Source organism: Mustelus asterias, chromosome 13 (genome assembly GCF_964213995.1).
Source record: "Mustelus asterias chromosome 13, sMusAst1.hap1.1, whole genome shotgun sequence".
In the NCBI taxonomy this organism is placed as follows: domain Eukaryota; kingdom Metazoa; phylum Chordata; class Chondrichthyes; order Carcharhiniformes; family Triakidae; genus Mustelus; species Mustelus asterias.
Window position 1 is genome coordinate 14,222,768 of NC_135813.1, and position 22,670 is coordinate 14,245,437.

The following is a 22,670-nucleotide window of genomic DNA, read 5'->3' on the forward strand; positions in this document are numbered from 1 at the left end:
TGGGTGCCCGGAACTCGTTGCCGGGGGAGGTAGTGGAAGCGGATACGGTAGTGACTTTTAAGGGGCATCTTGGCAAGTACATGAATAGGATGGGATTAGAGGGATATGGTCCCAGGATGGGTAGGGGGTTTTAGTTAAGTCGGGCAGCATGGTTGGTGCAGGCTTGGAGGGCCGAAGGGCCTGTTCCTGTGCTGTAATTTTCTTTGTTCTTTGTTCTTAACTGTTATGGTACAGAAAGAGGCCATTTGGCCCATCTTGTCCCCACCAGTTCTCCAAATGAGCATCATGACTGAGTGCCATTCCTCTGCCTTTTCCCCATATTCCTGCACATTGTTTCTATTCCATTAATTATCTAGTTCCCTTTTAATTGCCTGGTTTGAACCTGCCTCCATCACACTTCCAGCCAGTGCATTCGAGGTCCAAACCACTCGTTGCATGAGAAGGTTTTTCTCACATTACATTTGCTTCTTTTGCAAATCAACTTAAATCTGTGTCCTCTTGTTCTTGATCCTTTTATGAGGGAGAATCAGTTTCTCCCTATCTACTCTGTCCAGCTTCCTCATGATTAGCTTTCACAGTGGCACAGTGGTTAGCATTGCTGCTTCACAGCACCAGGGATCGGGTTCAATTCCCGACTTGGGTCACTGTCTGTGCAGAGTATGCACGTTCTTGCCATGTCTGCGTGGGTTTCCTCCCCCAGTCTGAAAGATGTGCAGGGTTAGGTGCACTAGCCATGCCAAATTCTCCTTCATGTACCTGAACAGGCACCGGAGTGTGGTGAGTAGGGGATATTCACAATAATTTCATTGCAGTGTTAACGTAAGCCTACTTGTGACACTAATAAATAAACTTGAACATCTCTGTCAAATCTCCTCTCAGCCTTCTTCTCTCCAAGGAGAACAGTCCCAACCTCTCCAATCTAGCCTCATAACTGAAGTTTCTCATCACTAGAACCATTCTTGTAAACCTCTTCTGTACTTTCTCCAATGCATTCACAACCTTTCCTAATGTGGCACCAAGAACTGTACACAATATTCCAGCTGAGGTCTAACTAGTGTCTTGCATAAGTTCAGTATAACCTCCTTGCTCTTGTACTCTATGCCCCTATCAATAAAGCCCAGGATACTATATGCATTATTAACTGCTTTCTCCACCTATCCTGCCACCTTCGATGCTCTGTGCATATGTACACTCAGATCCCTCTGTTCCTGCACCCCTTTTAGGATTTTACCCCATATTTTATATTGGCTCTTTTATCTTATATATGTCTCTAAATAAAGCCAATTACATAGATATGAGGGAAGAAATGTTTATGGTTAATTGGATAAATAGACCAAAAGGAATGGCTATAAGTAAACAGTGGGAAACATTTACAGAAACAGTTCAAAATGTTCAACAAAAAAATTCCATTGACTAACAACTCAGCAATAAAGATCCATGCGTGACTTTCTGAGGACATTAAGCAAAGTATTAGATTAAAATAAGAGGCTAATGGATTGCAAAGAATTGTAGCAAATCTGAGAGTGTTTTAAAGATTAAGTGATTAAAAAGGGAAACAGTAGCATACAAGAGGAAACTGACCAGCAAGGTAAAATGGGACTAACCTCTGTGTCATAACAGCAGGAATATAAAAGCAAGGCAAGAGCTTTTACAAGTATATGAGAAAGAAGAGTTAGCATCCCTTAGAAGCAGAGAATTATTATGGGGAATGAGGAAATGGCAGAGACATTGAACAAATATTTTGGTCGGAATTCTCCAGCCGTTCACACCGGCGGGATTCTCTGGCCCCACCGGCAGTGCACCCCCGCCCGCGGGTTTCCCGCCGGCGTGGGGTGACGTCAGTGGGAATTTCTATTGACAGCAGCGGGACCGGGGAATCCCACCGCTAGCGAACAACATGCCACCTTCCACCGGTGGGAAACATGCAGCTGGGAGGCTGGAGAATCTTTCCTTTTGTGTCTGTCTTCACAGTAGAAGACACATGTTGCAAACCAGTAACTGAGGATAACCTAGGTACTAAAAAGAGTGTGGAAATTAATATCAGCAGACATAAAAGTATTGGAGAAACTTGAGGGAATAAAATCCGACAAATCCCCAGGCCTGCATCCTGGCGTTCTAAAAGAGATAGTTGCAGAGATAGCTTTGGCAATAATTTTCTCAAAATTCCTACATTCAGAAACAGTCCCAGCAGATTGGAAGTTAGCAAATGTTACACAGCTATTCAAGAAAGGAAGGAGAGCAAAAATAGAGAACTATATACCCAGTTAGCCTGACATCAGTCATCAGAGAAGTGCCGGAATTTATCATTAAGGAAGTCTTAAAATGTCCTGAGAAAATCATAATCATAGTTTTACAAAAGGGAAATTGTACTTGACAAATTTACACATTTTTTTGAGGATGTAGCGAGTAAGGAGATAAAGGGAAACCAGTAGATGTTGTGTACTTAGATTTCCAAAAGACATTTGATAAGCTGCTACATAAAATATTAGTGGGCAAATTAAAGGCTCATGTAGTTGGAGGTCATGTATTAGCATGGATAGATTATCCCTCAGTTTCTTTGATTTAGTTTAATTGTTTTCACTTAAAATTGTATCAGCATGGACAGAGGATTAGTTATTAGACATGAAGCAAAGACTCGACATAGATAACATAGAACATAGAATCCTACAGTGCAGAAGGAGGCCGTTCAGCCCATCGAGTCTGCACCGACCACAATCCCACCCAGACCCTATCCCCATAACCCCATGCATTTACCCTAGCTCGTCCCCCTGACACTAAGGGGCAATTTATCATGGCCAATCAACCTAACCCACACATCTTTAGACTGTGGGAGGAAACCCACGCAGACACGGGGAGAATGTGCAACCTCTACACAGACAGTCACCCAAGCCGGGAATCGAACCCGGGCCCCTGGCGCTGTGAGGCTAACCACTGTGCCGCCCCATATTTGGGATATTTTCAAGTTGGCAGTCTATGACTTGGTGAAATGTTACAAGGATCAGTACTGGGGCCTCAATGGGTTCGATTCCCGGCTTGGGTCACTGTCTGTGTGGAGTTTGCACATTCTCCTCGTGTCTGCGTGGGTTTCCTCCGGGTGCTCCGGTTTCCTCCCACAGTCCAAAGATGTGCGGGTTAGGTTGATTGGCCATGCTAAAAATTGCCCTTAGTGTCCTGAGATGCGTAGGTTAGAGGGATTAGTGGGTAACTATGTAGGGATATGGGGGTAGGGCCTGGGCGGGATTGTGGTCGGTGCAGACTCGATGGGCCGAATGGCCTCTTTCTGTACTGTAGGGTTTCTATGATTCTCAGCTTTTTACCTTGTAACAGGGGTAGGCTATTCAGCCTATCGAGGTTAGTCTGTCATTCAATTAGATCCTGGCTGCTCATCTACCTCAGTGCCACTTTCCTATAGGTCCCTTGATGTCATAAGCCTCCAGAAATCCACTGATTTCTGCCTTGAACATAATCATTGATGACTTTGCGATCTATATTTATGACTTAGACAAAGACACTGAGAGTAATGTATCTAAGTTTGCTGATGAGACAAACGTGATGAAAATGTAAGTCATGATGAGGACACAGAGAGGCTGTGAAAAGACAAAATATAGACAGGTTAAATGAACGGGCTACAAGATGGCAGCTGGAATATAATGTGGGGAAGTGTAAGGTTCTTCATTTTGGTCGTAAGAATAGAAAAGCAGATTTTTTTGTAGATGTTCAAAGAGACTTGGGTGTACTTGTACAAGGAACTCAGAAGGTTAGCATGCAAATACAGCAAGCAATTATGAAGACAGACGGCATGTTGGCCTTTATTACAAGGGGACCGGAGTACAGGAATAAAGAACTTTCTGCACTTGGAATATTGTGTGCAGTTTTAGTCTCCACGTTTAAGGAAGGGTATATTTACATTGGAGGCTGCACAGCAAAGGTTCACTAGATTGGTCCTTGGGATAAGAGGGTTGTCCTATAATAGGAGGCTGGGTAAATTAGGGGTCAATCTTTTTGGACTGAAATTAAGCAAAATTCCTTCACTCTCAGGGTAATGAATCTTTGGAATTCTCTACCCAGAGTTTAGAGGATGCTCCATCCCTGGCTTTATTTAAGGCTGGGATGGACAGACTTTTGGTCTCAGAGAATGAGGGAAATGGGAAGTCTGTGGGAAAGTGGAGTTGAGCCCAAGATCAGCCATAATTGTATTGGATGGCCTTATTGAATATGGGCTGTATGGTCCACTCCTGTTCCTATTTCTCCAGTTCTGGAATATACTCATGGACTGAACATCCACAGCTTTCTGGAATACAGGCTTCCTAAGATTCACAACCATCTGAGTGAAGATGTTTCTCCTCAGCTCTGTCCTAAATGCCTTATTCTAAGGCTGTGACTTCCTAATTCTAGATTCTTTAGCCAAGAGAAGTAGCTTTTCAACATCTGCTCTGTCAAAATTGCAAATGTGATCACTTCTCAGGTTTCTAAACTCCAGAGAATATTGGTCCATTCTACCCAATCTCTCCTCATAGGCCTCGTCCCAGGAACCAATTGATTGAACCTCGATTGCACCGTCTCTAAGGCAAGTATATCCTTTCTCAGGTAAGGAGACTTAAACTGTACACAGGTGGTCTCACCACAGCCTTGTACAACCAAAGCAAGACTTCCTTACTCTTAGACTCCAAACACCTTGCAGTAAGGCTAACATACCACTTGCTTTTCTAATTGCTTGCTGCATCTTCATTTTAACTTTCTGTGATTCATTTACGATGACAACCAAATCCTTCGGAATACCAATATTTACTGTTCCTCACAGTTAAAAAAATATATGCTTTTCCATTCTTCCAACCAAAGCGGATAATTTCATAAGTCCCCACATTATTCTCCATCAGTCATCTTTTTGCCCAATCACTTAACTGATCTACCCTCTTTGCTTCCTCTTCTGATATTGAGCTGACTGGCCTATTGTTCCCATATTTTCCCTCTTCCTTCTTTCTTGAACAACTGGGTCATATTGGCTACCTTCCAATCCACGGTGTCAGTTGTAAAATCTAGGAAATTTTGGAAAATTAAAAGCAATGCATCTAATATCAATGGAGCCACTTCTTTTCAAACCCTCGGTAATCAGATCCAGAGGATTTATCATCTAGTTTCATTCATTTCACCAGTATGTTTTCTTTATTAACATTAATCACTTAAAGTTTAGGCTTTTGGTTCCTCACAATTTCTGGTATGTACTTCTACAGTGAAGACAGATACACATTATTTGTTTACTGTTTCTGCCATTTCTCTATTCCCCATTATAACTCTGTCTCTGCCTCTTAGAGACTTATGTTCACTTCCATTCATTTTTTCCATTTTACAAACTGGAAAAGGTCTTACATTTATAAAATCATAGAATCATAGAATCCTACAGTGCAGAAGGAGGCCATTCAGCCCATCGAGTCTGCACCGACCACAATCCCACCCAGGCCCTATCCCCATAACCCCATGCATTTACCCTATCTCGTCCCCCTAACGCTAAGTGGCAATTTAGCATGGCCAATCTACCTAACCCGCACATCTTTGGACTGTGGGAGGAAACCGGAGCACCCGGAGGAAACCCATGTAGATACGGGGAGAACGTGCAAACTCCACGCAGACAATGACCCAAGCCAGGAATCGAACTTGGGTCCCTGGTGCTGCGAGGCAGTAGTGCTAACCACTGTGCCACCATGCCGCCCGCACAGCCTGTTTATATGTTTTTATATTTTTTGCCAGTTTATTTGCATATTCTATTTTCTCCCTCCTAATCAATTTTTTGACCAACCTTTGCTGATTTTTGAAACCAGGCTTATTTTTTTTTTGGCAACATTGGAAGCCCCTTCTTTCAGCCTCATACAATCCTCAACTTTTCTAGCTAGCCGCAGTTGTAGCACTTTTCCACTGGAAGTTTTGTTCCTGAAAGGAAAGTATTTTCATTCCATGCAGGGTTTTGGAAGCCAGGGAACTATAATGCTGAGTGGAAGGATGCAGGTTATGTGAGTTTCGATCTTGGCCAAGTTTCCTCTTGTAGGGCAAGGAAAGAGTATAAAATAGTAGATTGGCCACCTTACAGAACCTCTCATCAATCAGCTTTCAGCTGTACAGTGGGAAGCCAGATAGATAGTTAGATGTCCACTCTGCTTGACTTGGGAATGGTCAGTAGTGTCTGGTTGGCATGAAGCAAGAAGGGGAGAACAAATCAGTATTTAAAACATTGGGAAAATGAATGAGAGAAATTGGAAGCTTTTGACAGGGTCCCCACACGGGAGATTGATCAAGAAGGTAACAGCCTATGGGATTCAGGCCAATTTGGCAAATTGGATCCAAAATTGGCTTAGTGGAGGAGGCAGAGGGTGATTGTCAAAGGTTGTTTTCGTAACTGGAAGCCTGTGTCCTGTGGTGTACCACAGGAATCGGTGCTGGGTCCCGTGCTGACTGTACATTAATGATCTAAATGTCAAAGTTGGGGGGAGTATGATCAGTAAAATAAATTAAATGCATGCGATTCTGCATTTGTGTTGTGGCTCTTGTTTCATTACAATCTCAAGGCTTTGTACCACCATGTGCAGTTCAACCAAAGGTTCAACACATGACTCTACCTAATATTAACATTGGGAAGTGTGAGTATCTTGTACGACCTTAACATTAACTGTGAACCTTCAAAAGACTTAAAGATAATCAGAAAGGTTCAAAGAGCAAACACGATGTTCCACTATCTGCGATATGGGCCAGTGTGCTGTATTAACTTGACTTGCCTGATATCCTGTACCATTTAGCTCCATTCGTGACACCATTCAGAAATTTCATCTTACATAAATTCCCTGTGTACATAGTTTTGTGGTGAAAGGAGTACGTTTTTGACAAGTATCGGAACACATCATCATCAGGACTCCGACTATAGTTGTTGCTACCTGTGAAAGGCAGCAAAAAGCGAATTCTCAATAATATTCACTTCTGAATTTTTTGTCATGGCAGAAATGAAACTTTATACAGAAATTCTTCAGAATGGAAACCGATCCCATCTTGGTAAATGGGCATCATACACAAACTCACTTAAAATATAAGACCCTAAGGTATAGGAGCAGAATTAGGCCATTCAGCCCATTGAGTCTACTCCACCATTCAATCATGGCTGATAGGTTTCTCAACCTCATTCTCCCTCTTTTTCCCCGTAACCTTTGACCCCCTTACCAACCAAGAACGTATCTATTTCTGTCTCAAATACACTCAATGGCCTGGGCTCCACAGCCTTCTGTGGCAATGAATTCCATAGATTCACCACTCTCTGGCTGAAGAAATTCCTCTTCATCTTGGGTCTAACGGGTCATCTCTTTATTCTGAGGTTGTGCCCTTGGTTCTTAGTCTCTCCTGATAAAAGCATCGGCCAGTGTGATACCAATCAAATAGACTAGGAATACCTCAGGTCTGGTTTTGGCTGAGTAAGCTCATACCAGTCAGACAGCAGTTTGCATTATAACCATTAATCACCCTCTATTGATAGTGAAAATATGCTAGGGTTCCAGTTCAGTTCCTGATCACCATTCAGTGAAGCCTATGGAAAATGAGTGCGTTGTTGGGAATATCTAGTTTGTAATTCATATATTTTAGAATATGACTTATAATTTTAGGAATTAAAGTTTTAACTGTAGATAAGTAGATCAATAAGATTTGGGCAGTTGGGAGAGAGCACGTCATGAGTGAGACAGAGCCAGAGTGAGTGGGTGGATCACGGAATTCGGAGCATGGTGGGATTTCGGTGCAGAAGGGAGAGAGGTGCTTGTGCTTTTTTTGCTTTCTAACTTTTTAAGAAGGATATTTTTTACACAGTCCTAGCGTTATACAACCTACACCACGTGCCCCTTAGCTGGAAGGAGCACACAAGAATGTATTCCATTAAGGCCAAATGTAAGTCCCTGCCAATCTTAAGGCTAAAATCTCACTGTTTATTAAATTACTAGATCACCTCTGTCAGAATGATAAATACCAACACAGAATCAGGAAGGAGTTATAATGACAAGGGATAGAGTCTGGATTTTACAGTGAACTGGAGTCTGCTACTCCTAATGATTGCCTTGCATGAAGTACCGTACCGGAGGGCACGGTAGCACAGTGGTTAGCACTGCTGCTTCACAGCTCCAGGGACCTGTGTTCGATTCCCGGCTTGGGTCACTGTCTGTGTGCAGTTTGCACATTCTCCTCGTGTCGGTGTGGGTTTTCTCCGGGTGCTCCGGTTTCCTCCCACAGTCCAAAGATGTGCGGGTTAGGTTGATTGGCCATGCCCTTAGTGTCCTGAGATGCGTAGGTTAGAGGGATTAGTGGGTAAAATATGTAGGGGTAGGGCCTGGGTGGGATTGTGGTTGGTGCAGACTCGATGGGCCGAATGGCCTCTTTGTGTGCTGTAGGGTTTCTATGATTCACAAAAGCCATAGCTTTAGCCGAATTGTCGAATGTCTTTATAGAGTTGTCAAATGTCACCCTCAATGTAACAGGATACAATGGGGAATATTGCACACCAATGGCCTTCAGTTATCATCTAACTTCATCAAAGCCCTTGCGGCTCTGTTGTATCAACACTGAGAAATCTTGAAAGAAAGAGACCTTCACTCCATCATAGCGCAAGTCCCCATTACGCCGAACGGTCTTCAATCCTCTTCGGTGATCCTTGAAGTTACGAAGTTAAGGGCTGGAGGTTGTTGATTGTCCCCGGGCCTCAGAAACAGGATACAATGTGCCCTAAATTTAATGTGCCTGGCTTTTGCTTCTAATTTAAGAAAACATGGTAGCAAACTCTTAAAGAATTTAACTGGGAGCTCATCCTCAGCTCCTCCTGGCAAACTGACAATCCGGATATTTTTCTTGCCTCCAGATCGTCAAGGAATCCTGACATTGTAAGCAGGCCTTGAGTGAGAAAGCTGCATTTTCCACAGGAATAATTCTCTCCAGACATGAGCAGTCTGGGAATGGAGGGATACAAACCAATGGTCTAGTTGAACCAAGGAGTGGCACAGGCTTGGAGGGCCGAAGGGCCTGTTTCCTGTGCTGTACTGTTCTTTGTTCCTGCGCTTCATCAAGCTTTTGGCCAGTATTCTGCAGTTCTATAGTACGAGCACTGATATTTTGTGCTGAAAGACTGGGGCGTTTTTCATCAATAACCATAATATTATTAGCAGTCATCAATTGTAATGCTTTCAAGAGTGACGAATCAAGAGCTTGTTCGCTCACTAGGTTGCCATGTCGAGGAGTCGGTTCCACCCTGGTTACTTCTGACTGTTCCCTTTTGGCGACAATGTTCTATTTTTATTTATTTATTATTGTCACAAGTAGGCTTACATTAACACTGCAATGAAGTTACTGTGAAAATCCTCTGGCCACCACACTCCGCCGCCTGTTCAGGTACACTGGGGGAGAATTTAGCACAGCCAACGCACCTAACCAGCATGTCTTTCAGACTGTGGGAGGAAACTGGAGCATCCAGAGGAAACCACAGACAGTGACCCAAGCTGGGAATCAAACCCAGGTCCCTGACTCTGTGAGGCACCAGTGCTAACCACTGTGCCATTGAGCTGCCACTTATTATCATATTATTATTCTTTATTATTATATTATTATTTATGATTATGTTCTTAATATATCTCGGCATTTTGTCATCAATGTTTAACCAGAAATCTTCCAGGGACATAGTATGAAGTTCTCACTCCAGGATTAGGTGAGAATGAGCTGTGTAAACGCGATAAATGAAATAATTATGGGCTGAATAGCGCCAGCGCTCATGGAAACACAGCTATTCCTGCATTTGTATCACATGCACCCCACACCCCACCCCCCCCCCCCATCAAATTTAATATCTTGGAGAATAGTTGGAACATTGGAAAAATCAAAGTGACTTCCTGGGGGGCTGTGGCATACCTTTGGGTTGATGTCAGGAAAAGTAAATGAACATTCAAGGCTCTACTAATGTACAATGAACTCTTGGAAATAAGTAAAATGTAGAACTGAGTTTATAGTATAAATAGTTATAAACTAAAGCTCCAAGTGCTTCCTTTACTTAATTCATAATACATACAGTAAAGTTTATTTCTGTAAAAGAATGTGAAATTGTGTGGCCTAGTTCTGTCAGTTAATCTTGAGGTGTTCAGATTTCTCTTTAAACATTAACCATCTCTAACAGTGTGAACATGGTTTGAAGTTCAAAGCAGATTGAGATGTGATATCCTTTCACAAGAATTAAGAAGCTTACCAACATTCTACTGTAATCTCATATAATGGGAAAGGAGGAACTTGTATTTTTATAGTGCCTTTCCTGTACTCAGGATCACTCCAAATGTTTCACAGCTACTGAAGTATTCTTCAAACACAAGTTGCTGTCGTAATTTAGCTTGACGAGCATTCAGTTTGAGATTAGCAATGCCTCACAAATAATGAAACAAATGATCAAATAACCTGTTTTAGTTGTGTTAGGATTAGAAACATAGGATTAGAAAATAGAGTAAGAAGTTTAACAACACCAGGTTAAAGTCCAACAGGTTTATTTGGTAGCAAAAGCCACACAAGCTTTCGGAGCTCCGAGCCCCTTCTTCAGGTGACCTGAAAAAAGGGCTCGGAGCTCCGAAAGCTTGTGTGGCTTTTGCTACCAAATAAACCTGTTGGACTTTAACCTGGTGTTGTTAAACTTCTTACTGTGTTTACCCCAGTCCAACACCGGCATCTCCACATTTAGAAAATAGAAACAGGGGTCGGTCATTTGGCCCCTCAAGCCTGCTCCATCGTTCATTATGATCGTGGCTGATCATCAAATTCAATACCCTGATCCTACCTACCCCCCATTTGCCTTGATTGAGCTTGCAGCATGGTGGCACAGTGGTTGGCATTGCTGCCTCACAGTGCCAGGGACCCGGGTTCGATTCCCAGCTTGGGTCACTGTTTGTGCGGAATCCGCGCATTCTCCCTGTGTCTGCGTGGGTTTCCTCCGGGTGCTCCGGTTTCCTCCTGCAGTCTGAAAAATGTGCTGGTTAGGTGCATTGGCCATGCTAAATTCTCCCTCAGTGTACCCGAACAGGCGCCAGAGTGTGGCAACTAGGAGATTTTCACAGTAACTTCATTGCAGTGTGAATGTAAGCCTACTTGTGACACTAATAAATAAACTCTAAACTTTCCTTTAGCCCCAGGAGCTATATCTATAAGGAATAAATGTTGGCCAAAACAATAAGAAAACTCCCTATCTTTCCTGTGATCTTTTACATCCACCTGACATAATAGGTGGGATCTAAGTAATAATGTTTCATCCAAAAATATAATGCCTCCAAAGGTGCTGCACTTCCTCTGCACCATAGTGAAATCATTCTGAATTAAGGTGTTTGAACCCATGACCTTCCCAACTAGAGCTGTTCCATGGTAAGGATATGAGGCCTGTTTTGGTCAGTAAGTGGTTGATGTAACTGCCTATGCTACATTGGACTGGCTGTTGGTTCGTATAAATGGAACATCGGGCGGATACCCATTCTCTCTTTCTTCGTGCTATGGTTAGGAACCAATTTAGGGGAATCAATACTTTAAAACAAAAGTTAAACTTCACGAAAGTGGTCAACATGCACTTGCGTGGGGTCACACGTGGTAGAGATGTGGGATTCAGATGCGGTAGACGAAGGAGCTGTTGCAGTTTGAGCTGAAGAGAGTAAGTGTAGTTGAGGTGATGATCACCAAAAGTCTAATTGGTTGAAAGGACAGATCCAAGGGGTTGAATGGCCTATTCCAATATTCCAGTCATTGAGCTGTAATTTAAAATTTATCAGCAACCACAGCTTCTAAGTTGTCACATTACCTAGATGTGCCTATTTAGAGAAACACCTTAAAGATGCAGGGCTGATTGCTAGCTAAATTCTCAGGTCTCAGTCTGAGACTTCCTCTGAGTAATGATATGGTAATTCTTTGGGATTAAAACCTCTACTAGCATCATGAGGAAAGTACTGTGGGGAGGTAATCCTTATGTTAAATGGAAGAAGAAATACTTTATTTGTAAAAGAAACAACACGAGTAACAATAAGTTTATTTATTCGTGTCACAAGTAGGCTTACATTAACACTGCAATGAAGTTACTGTGAAAATCCCCTAGTCGCCACACTCCGACGTCTGTTTGGGTACACTGAGGGAGAATTTAGCATGGCCAATACACCTAACCAGCACGTCTTTCAGACTGTGGGAGGAAACCGGAGCACCCGGAGAAAATCCACGCAGACACGGGGAGGATGTACAGACCCTACACATACAGTGACTCAAGTCAGGAATTGAACCTGGGTCCCTGGCACTGTAAAGCAGCAGTGCTAACCACTGTGCCACTAAGGGCAACGGAAGGAGAATTGACAACTTTCGTAAGGGAATTGGATAAAAACTTGAAGAGAAAATATTTACGGGACTATAGGGAATGGACAGGGGAGTGGAATTGGATAACTCTACTAAAGAGTTGACACAAGTATGATGTGTCGGCTGGTCTACTCTGCACTGCATCATTCTGTGATACCATTCAAATTTAGGGTCACCTGCCGATAGGAGTACAGGAATAAAGAATTTGCTGCACCTGGAATACTGTGTGAAGTTTTGTCCACCCTGTTTAAAAAAGTATTGGAAGGGATAAAGCAAAGGTTCACTAGATTGATACCTGGGATAAGAGGCTTGTCCTATGATGAGAGATTGAGTAAATTAGGTTTACATTCTCTGGGGGTTAGAACAATGAGAGCGATCTCATTGAATCACACAGGATTCTGACGGGTCTCGACAGGGTAGATACTGAAAGGTTCTTTCCCCTGATTGGGGAGTCTAGAATCTGGGGGAACAGTGTACAGTTAAGGGGTCCATCTTTCTGGTTTGACGTGAAGGAAAATTCCTTCGTCTAAAGGGTTTTGAGTCTTTGGAATTCTCGATCTCAGAGGTTAGTGGATGCGCCATGAAGACGGGAATGGGTTAATGAACTTTGTCACACTTAAGCATTAAGACCCGAACTCTGTGATTTTGTTGAGAACACTGCAGAGTTCATGTTTTCGTCAGAGTTCGGTGTTTTTCATGTCTGTGCCAGATAAGAGGAACAGCTATTCCTCTGTCTCCACTTGTTATTAAGAAATGCGATTAACCCAGCTCGAAATAAGCTAAACAATCTCCATTTTTATGTACCTTTGTTTAACACGATGGAGTTGACATGTATGCCTTCTGTCTTTGTATAACCATAGATTCATATATATATATTCATCATACGTTATTCATCTTATCCTGATATAAAGTATTATACAAACTTGTATGTATATTAGGTAACTTGTTTGTGCAAAACCTGTGATGTTGTTTCAAGGATATAAGTGACGAACAATCGTGGCCTTGGAGATCGAACAAACTATGCAGAGGAAGATACTGCTGATGCAACAAGAATCTCACCATGAACAATGACAGACATCTTAGAGAATTGCAATGTAATGAGGGTGGGGCCCGGGACATATATAAACTCTGTTCTTACTTGTGTTCGATGAGAAGGCTGGGGGTCCACTGTTAGGAACCTCACTTCTCCCACAATTGTGAAAATAAACCTGCATTTTGATCCACTAATAGTGTCAGAGGTTTTTTACCTACAACATGCCATCATTGACTTTATTTGAGGACGGGATGGACAGAGTTTTGGTCTCTCAGGAAATTAAGGGATATGGGTGCTGGAATTTTACAGGCTCGTCGACCTGAGATTCGTCATATCCTGCCCGAGGCCAGCGGAGAATGCCGTTCTGCGAGCCTTGTCCGCCTTCATTCCCGGGCCGACATGCTAGTAAAGTTCTGGCAGGGGAGTCAGTGAGAAAGTGGAGTTGAGCCTAAGCTCGGCCACAATTAAGACCATAAGACATAGGAGCGGAAGTAAGGCCATTCGGCCCATCGAGTCCACTCCACCATTCAATCATGGTTGATTTCAACTCCATTTACCCGCTCTCTCTCCCCATAGCCCTTAATTCCTCGAGAAATCAAGAATTTATCAATTTCTGTCTTGAAGACGCTCAACGTCTCGGCCTCCACAGCCCTCTGTGGCAATGAATTCCACAGACCCACCACTCTCTGGCTGAAGAAATTTCTCCTCATCTCTGTTCTAAAGTGACTCCCTTTTATTCTAAGGCTGTGCCCCCGCGTCCTGGTCTCCCCTGTTAATGGAAACAACTTCCCTACGTCCATCCTATCTAAGCCATTCATTATCTTGTAAGTTTCTATCAGATCTCCCCATAACCTCCTAAACTCCAATTAGTACCAAGTTTTGCGAGGATTTCAATCCTGAGCCCCAAAGGCACCCAGAAATTAACAGCTATTCACAACTGGACAAATATTCTGCTTTCTAGTCATCTTATATAGAAATATATAGAAACGTAAAAAGATTTACAGCACAGGAGAAGGCCATTTGTCCCACTCTGTCCATGCCGACCATGGACCTACGGTTAATGACCCCTCTGTTAAAGAAAATAAGTTCTCCCCATTCACTCTAACTGGCCCCTCATAGTTTTAGACACCTCAGTTAAACTTCCCCTTAGTCTCCTCTTGTGACTAGAATTTCAGAGTTCAGATTCTCCCCTGTGAAGTGTCACTGCTATGTTAACTGTTGGCCCTGCTGCTTGTTTCTTCTTTCTCCTGCTAGTTTGTTAACATGAGAATATATTTTTCCAGCACAATTTGTCAACTCTAATAGGGATTTCAGAGGCTGCCAACTCCATGTCATACAAAGCCTCGAGCAGTCCAGGGATATTGGGATCATTAGAAAGAACACTAGGAACAAAAAAACCTTTCATGTTGGACCATTCTGCTGTGTGGATGGCAAGGATCTTGGCATTTATGTGATGTAGCGCGTGTGATGGCCTCCCAACAGGAACTCAAAATTACCCAAAACTGTTCAGAACTGACACAAGTTCAAGCCTTTCTCTCAGGCTGCTGTTCAGCTCATCCACACACCATTACAGTTTCTGTTTGTGTCGTCAGCTTTTCCTTCAGAATACAGAAGGTTGTTTCTTTCTACCTTCTTCTGCTGCCACCCTGCTGGATATCCCCCGGTGATTTATCATTGCCTGCAGCCTCTGCCGAGATAGGCACAGCTTTCAACATCAGGCAAATTGACAGGTTCCTTTTCAGAATCTCACGTCAAAGTCTTCAACTTTGCCAAAGGACCTTGGGTTGTAAGCATTAGGTCACTGAGAATGCCCTTGTACCATCCCAGAATTCCTATGGCTGCTCACGGTTAACTCATCTCAGCTGTAAAAGTTGTTTGGCTCTGCTTTAAACTTCAAACTCTTTAAATGAGCTCCTTGAACAACCTCGCATACAGCAGTGGAGCAGCGACATTTGCTATACTTTTGTTATTGGCTTATCCACAATCCACAATGTCCTGTTGGGCTTAAGCCCACAGCACTTTGGGATGTTGAAAGTGCTGTATAAATGCAAGTTCCTTTCAATTTTAAAACACCGAGACAACGTGGCTGTTTTTGCTCATTAACCAAGTTTTCAGATGTCCACCTGAGGCTTCCTTAAGTTCTGCTCCTCTTTTGGCATCTTCATGATTAAGTGCTTGTCGTTAGCGAGTGTACGTCACAATGATGGAAAATGCATCAAAACGTGTCATTGCAACACTGGCAACAAATGCATTTGTGGCCAGAGTGACACGGAGCTCTACAAATAAGGAAACAAAGAAAATTACAGCACAGGAACAGGCCCTTCGGCCCTCCAAGCCTGCACCGACAATGCTGCCCGACTGAACTAAAACCCCCTACCCTTCCGGGGACCATATCCCTCCATTTCCATCCTATTCATGTATTTGTCAAGATGCCCTTTAAAAGTCACTATCATATCTGCTTCCAATACCTCCCCCAGCAGCGAGTTCTAGGCACCCACCACCCTCTGTGTAAAAAACAAACAAAATCAGTTTTGGCAGTTGCTTTTTGATGAAGAAAAGCCCATCTGGTTCACTAATGTCCTTCAGGGAAGGAAATCTGCCATTCTTACCCGGTCTGGCCTACATGTGACTCCAGAGCCACGGCAATGTGGTTGACTCTCAATTGCTCCTGGGCAACTAGGGATGGGCAATAAACGCTGGCCCAGCCAGCGACTCCCATGTCCCACGAATGAATAAAAAGAAAGAAAGCTCCCCGCCAATGTTAATCATATTGCCCCCCATTCTTTGAGAACATCACCAACTGAATTGCTGATGGCACCTACAAATCCTAGGTCTACGCGGTACACTAATTGACAGAGTGGTTAAAAAAAATCCAAAGTGAATTGTTTGGATCAACACTTGGAGAAGCTAAGCCCTTCTAATCTCATAAACTCTCAGTTGGTATCCCACCAATTTGATCAGGATCAGTGTCAGCAGCTCTCACTCATCATTTAAAAAAATAGGATGTAATAACTTGTCGCCAAGTAGAAACTTAAAAGCCTCACAACAGTGGTCAAAGCTGAGGCTGGTGATGTTCATTAGCTTTCGGAGCGCTGCTCCTTCGTCAGATGGAGTGGAAATGTGACGAAGGAGCAGCGCTCCGAAAGATAATGGTATTTGCTACCAAATAAACCTGTTGGACTTTAACCTGGTGTTGTTAAAACTCTTACTGTGTTCACCCCAGTCCAACGCCGGCATCTCCACATCATGTTCATTGGGAACAGGCGTTTTCAACACAGCCATCAGTCTAAATGATTTACACAAGCCAATCAGACTAAAAACACCTCAGAAATCAAATAATGAAACTGTAAAGTGTGTATGGGCACAGACAGGGGCTAATTTTAATCCAACTCAAACTATTTAGAGTTCTAATATGGAAAGCTCACCTAGGTTGTTATTATCATATGGATAAGCAGCCACTATAGCTCCTCCATGAATGCTGGCAGACAGCACAAACGGTTCGCTGTGAATCCACCTTATCACTGCCTCAGTTTCTGGCTCAAGAGATAACGGTGTTTTTCCAAAAGGATCAGGAAAATCTCTATTTAAATCCATCTTATTACTGTTGTATCTGTAAATATATACGAAGCACAGGAAGGTTGTAACAATACTTCTTGGTAATCAGCAGAATTTTACAACATCTGTGATGCGCGATTAAATCACTCGAGAGGCTGGATCGCACCCGGGGAAAAAAAGGCTTTTATTAGTAACAAGAATAGAGCATACTATATAACAATACAATCCCAGACTAAAGGGTCACCCGGTAGTGCAGTGACCTTTATACTCCTACAGGTAGGCGGAGCCAACCGGAGTGTACCACAGAACAATACCAACAGGTAGAACACCCCAACCCTAACCCCAACAGTGACAACAGTAACATATGTACAAGTACCCATAGTGCTAACCATCTATGGTTCAGTACCCATAGTGGTAACCGTCTATGGTTCACCACAATCTGTATCTATTCTTATGCTAACATGAGTCATAGAATCGTAGAATCTACAGTGCAGAAGGAGGCCATTTGGCTCATCGAGCCTGCACCAACAACAATCCCACCCAGGTCCGATCCTTGTAACCCCACATATTTACCCTCCTAATCCCCCTGACACTAAGGGGCAATTAAGAATGGCCAATCAACCTAATCTGCACACCTTTGGACTGTGGGAGGAAACCGGAGCACCCGGAGAAAACCCGTGCAGACACGTGGAGAAAGTGCAAACTCCACACAGAGAGTCACCCGAGGTAAGAATTGAACCCGGGTCCCTGGCGCTGTGAGGCAGCAGTGCTAACCACTGTGCCACCGTGCCGCCCACAGTCCTTCAGAAGAAAGTTTCTAAATGGGAAACTGAGTTGTTTCTCTTAACAGACCTGGTTTATCCTTTCTCACATTGTAAAAAATAGTAAAAATCAACAGACTAATGAGACACCAATTCATTATGTTAGTATTCATTCACGGATTGTCATCACGGGACTCTCAATAAGGCTATGAAAATAACTCCAGCTTTTACCTCGTGGACATTGACCACCTCATTACACCATGGTTAATTAAACATACCTGTAACTAAAACAAAAAAAAGTATTTAAAGTATTATGTGACAGGGAGACACGGGAAAGTGCATTTAGGGCTACATTCAGCGCTTTTTAATTCATGTGCTGCCCCTTTGTATGTCTAGGGATCTATTGAGTCAAAGGGCGCGATCTTACCGCCCATTCACGCCACGCTACAGTGAGGTCGGAGAATTTGAAGGCCAGCCAAATCTCTGTTCATTTTGGCAGGCTGGGAAGATCCCGCTGGCGTGAACGGTGGTAAGATTCCCTGTTGGCGCATTACACCACCAGTGTATCAGAGTTTCTTATTTTGAATGTTGAGCTTCTTTCTTACTGGCAGTTAGTTCATTCAGCAAGTGCACTTTGTGCACAGCTAAACAGTGTGGCAAGTGTGCCATTCAATCTGATAACACCCATCCAGTGATAGCTGAGCAAGGTAAACGGCAGACTTTCCATAATAAAGAATCAGAAACAATGCAAATCTGATACTTTGCGTTTGTTTCTGTTAGCCTGGATTGAGAGGCAGAGGTGAATGGTATAATCATAAAGAAAAAGACCACACTGGCACGGGGTAAACCAGGAGGGAAAAATCCAATGCGATATATATAATAATATCATATATATTATAGATATAATATGATATATATAATACCTATCTTAATTAGCTAAGGCATAGAATGTAACAGCAGGGAAGTTATGATGGAATTGTATAAAACACTCGTTAAGTCACAGCTAGATATTGTGTGCAGTTCTGGTCACCACATTATAGGATGCTTGTGACTGCATCATAAAAGGTGACTCAATGGATCCCTAGACATACAGAGCAGCAGCACATGAATTAAAAAGCGCTGAATGTAGCCCTGAAAGCACTTTCCCGTGTCTCCCTGTCACATAATACTTTAAATACTTTTTTTTAGTTTTATGATAAAAGGTGCAGAGGAGATTCACCAGGATGTTGCCTGGGCTGAAGCGTTTCAGCGATGGAGAGAGGCTGGTTAGGCTGGGGTTGTTTCCCTGAGAGCAGAGACGGCTGCGGGGGGGACCTGATTGAGGTGTACACAATTATGAGGGGCATAGATAGGGTAGGTGGGAAGAAACCTTTCCCCTTAGTCGAGAGGCCAATGACCAAGGGGCATAGATTTAAAGTAAGGGCAGGAAATTTAGAGGGGATTTGAGGAAAGCTTTTTCACCCAGAGGGTGGTGGGAATCAGGAATTTGCTGCCTGAAGGGGTGGTCGTGGCAGGAACCCTCAAGATTTAAGAAGTATTTAGATGAGCAGTGGAATGCCATCGCACACAAGGCAATGGGCCAAGTGCTGGAAAATGGAATTAGAATAGATAGGTGTTTGATGGCCAGCACAGACACAATGGGTCAAAGGGCCTCTTTCCTTGCTGTAGACCCCTATGGCCAGAATCTTACCACTGTTCACACCAGCGGGATTTTCCCATCCCGCCAAACTGAACAGAGATTTGGCTGGCTGCCAAATTCTCCGACCTCGCTGCAACAGGAGCGTGGCGTGAATGGGCGGTAAGATCGCGCCCCATGACTCAATGGATCCCTAGACATACAAAGCGGCAGCACATGAGCTAAAAAGCTCTGAATGTAGCCCTAAATGCACTTTCCCGTGTCTCCCTGTCACATTATGCTTTAAATACTTTATTAAGTTACAGACATGTTTAATTAACCATGGTGTAATGGATTCCAATCATTTCTTTGTGTGTTTTGAGGGTAGTCATGATGTGGAGATGCCGGCGTTGGACTGGGGTAAACACAGTAAGAAGTTTAACAACACCTGGTTAAAGTCCAACAGGTTTATTTGGTAACTACCAAATAAACCTGTTGGACTTCAACCTGGTGTTGTTAAACTTCTTACTGTGTTTTGAGGGTATGCAGAGGGAAGGTTACAGGACATTGGTTCGGGACATTGGTGTTCTCAAAAGTCGTGAAAGCCCATCAAAAGATAAGCATAATATCATTGCAGAAAATCTTTTCTTTGATTGGTTTATTTATTAGTGTCACAAGTAGGCTTACATTAACACTGCAATGAAGTTACTGTGAAAATCCCCTAGTTACCACACTCTGGCACCTGTTCGGGTACACTGAGGGAGAATTTAACACGGCCAATGCACCTAACCGGCACATCTTTCGGACTGTGGGAGGAAACCGGAGCACCCGGAGGAAACCCACGCAGACACGGGGAGAGCGTACAGACTCCGCACAGACAGTGACCCAAGCCGGGAATCGAACCCGGGTCCCTGGCGTTGTGAGGCAGCCGTGCTAACCACTGTGCCACCATGCAGTAGGGAGTAATTTAGGTGTTGCTGAACTAAACATATTGCCAGATACTTAAAACCCATGTTGACCATTTGACAGCCTAGAGTTAACAGGACAACAGTTTGAAAAGATATGCCGCACAGTCACAAGGGACAGGAAAGGATAAAGGAATATACACCTCAGAACTGTAAATAAAGCTTTACCGTCCATGGATCCCTGTGCACTTTCCGACAGTCGATTTTTCAAACCCATCGGGATTCATTGAGGGCAGAATGTGAATTCTCATGCTTCCAATCAATCTGGTGATGTTCTTGTCGCGTCCATAATTCGTAACCAGGTAATCGATTAAATGCAGCAGAATCTCGCGGCCAATAGGCTGCAGCAATCACAGCAATTAAGGAAGAGACAAAAAAAAAGTCAACAGTCTTAAGTTTAAGTTTATTGATGAGCGTCACAAATAGGCTCATATTAACACTGCAATGAAGTTACTATGAAAATCCCCGAGTCGCCACACTCCAGCGCCTGTTCGGGTGCATTGAGGGAGAATTTAGCATGGCCAATGCACCTAACCAGCACATCTCTCGGACTCCTCCTCCAGCCCAGCTGTCCAAATTTGGCGCAAAGTTTCAAGGAAGGCCACTTGCTCGTTTCACTTACTTCAGTAAGGTGGCTGCTGGACCGCATCTCCTCAGTATTCTCCAGCCCCGGCCAAAGAGGCTAAAATGCATTTTTACACATTTCTCACTTCTCACAGTGAGTCTGCCACATTGTACGGGAAATAGAAGGTACAAAGTACAACTTGGCCGCATGTTTGAGTATAAAAATACTCTGCAATCTCGGGACCAGTCAGGTTTTGGATTTGTCTGATAACTTTGCAAGAGCAAAGCAAAACCTGCGAACCTTATGAAAAATGAATGAGATTTGTTACAAGCCGAATTAGACTGGAGGCAAAAGGGAGGCAAAAACTGGAGGACAGGTCCCATAAACCTGGTTTATTGTTCCTTGAGTTTGAAGATAATAGCAATGTCAAAAACAAAATGGGGGGGGGGGAGGAGGAGTCTCATGGCAAGTGGGTAGCGTCCCTACCTGTGAGCCAGAAACTCAGGGTTTGAGTCCCATGTCAAAACTTGATTGCTAAGGAAGGTGCGTTCATAACGCAATCAAACAGGTTTGAGTGTCAGTCTGCAAATCCTTCCAAACATGCCAACACCTGGCAGTAAGAGCAGGAGAGACTCCTGGTCAGTTATGCTTGATGTGGAATGGCGCCCCTCAAGCTATAAGCCCCTGATGACAGACAATTTGATTTGATTTATTATTGTCACATGTATTAGTATACAGTGAAAAGTATTGTTTCTTGCGTGCTACAAAGCATACTGTTCATAGAGAAGGAAAGGAGAGAGTGCAGAATGTAGTGTTACAGTCATAGCTAGGATGTAGAGAAAGAACAACTTAATGTAAGGTAGGTCCATTAAAAAGTCTGATGGGAAGAAGCTGTTCTTGAGTCGGTTCTTGAGTTCGATTTGTTCCGTGAATTACTAGCTACGGAAACAGATGAAAGTCTGACTTAGCGCACTACTAGCTGCAGGAAGAGAATTGGAATTGGTGTAGGGTATGTGCAGTGGAACTATTCCCACAGGTATGGTAAATCCAGAACAAAGAGACATTACCCTAACATTAGAGCTGTTTCATTTAAAGGAGTGATACCTATTTTCCACACAAAGTGCATTGAAAATCTGAGACTCTCTCCCAAAAAATGGATGTGGACGTTGAGTCAATTGAAATTTTCAAGACTGGGACCAATAGCTTTTTCTTCGGTAAGGGTCACATGTTGATTCTCCAGAAGGAACTCTTAGTTGTAGGCAACAAAATAAAACAAAACTTACTCCAACTTATACATCAAAGAAAAAGATTTATTAAAGAAACTTCATTACTCCAACACTTGAGGCCTCACCCTGGGCCATTCCCAGCTTCCACAAACCCCTGTAGCTTCTTATTTATACTGAGTCAGCTGACCACCACATCATTTTTGTCATTGGTTACATAGTTTACCGGGTCAGCTGACCCTTACAGCATGTTACCATTGGTCACGCTACAACAGATCTAATATTATCATTGGTTACATTCTAACACAGTAAGAAGTCTCACAACACCAGGTTAAAGTCCAACAGGTTTATTTGGTAGCAAATTTGGACGCCGGCATCTCCACATCATGACTACATTCTAACATCACAGAGTCATAGGGCGGGATTTTCCAGTCCTGCTCACCATGGGAATCATAGTGGGCGGGGTCAGGGGTGGACCATGCAAAGGTCTGTTGACCTTGGCCGAGATTTTCCGATCTTGGGGCACGCACAGCTGGAAAATCCCACCCGTAGAGTTTTACAGTACAAAAAGAGGCCCTTTGGCCCAT

The 22,670-nt window shown here is 43.3% G+C and overlaps 1 protein-coding gene across 1 annotated transcript in view; it reads right to left on the bottom strand.

Annotated features, from left to right (window-relative positions):
* Nucleotides 1-22,670, bottom strand: part of LOC144503057 (carboxypeptidase M-like) — a 45,460-nt gene that overhangs the window by 17,952 nt on the left and 4,838 nt on the right. The window contains exons 3-5 of the mRNA XM_078227559.1: nucleotides 20,464-20,636; nucleotides 16,825-17,009; nucleotides 6,765-6,920 (exon numbers count right to left, since the gene is read on the bottom strand). Coding sequence (XP_078083685.1) covers nucleotides 6,765-6,920; nucleotides 16,825-17,009; nucleotides 20,464-20,636 — 514 coding nt within the window. The remainder of the gene's footprint in view (nucleotides 1-6,764; nucleotides 6,921-16,824; nucleotides 17,010-20,463; nucleotides 20,637-22,670) is intronic.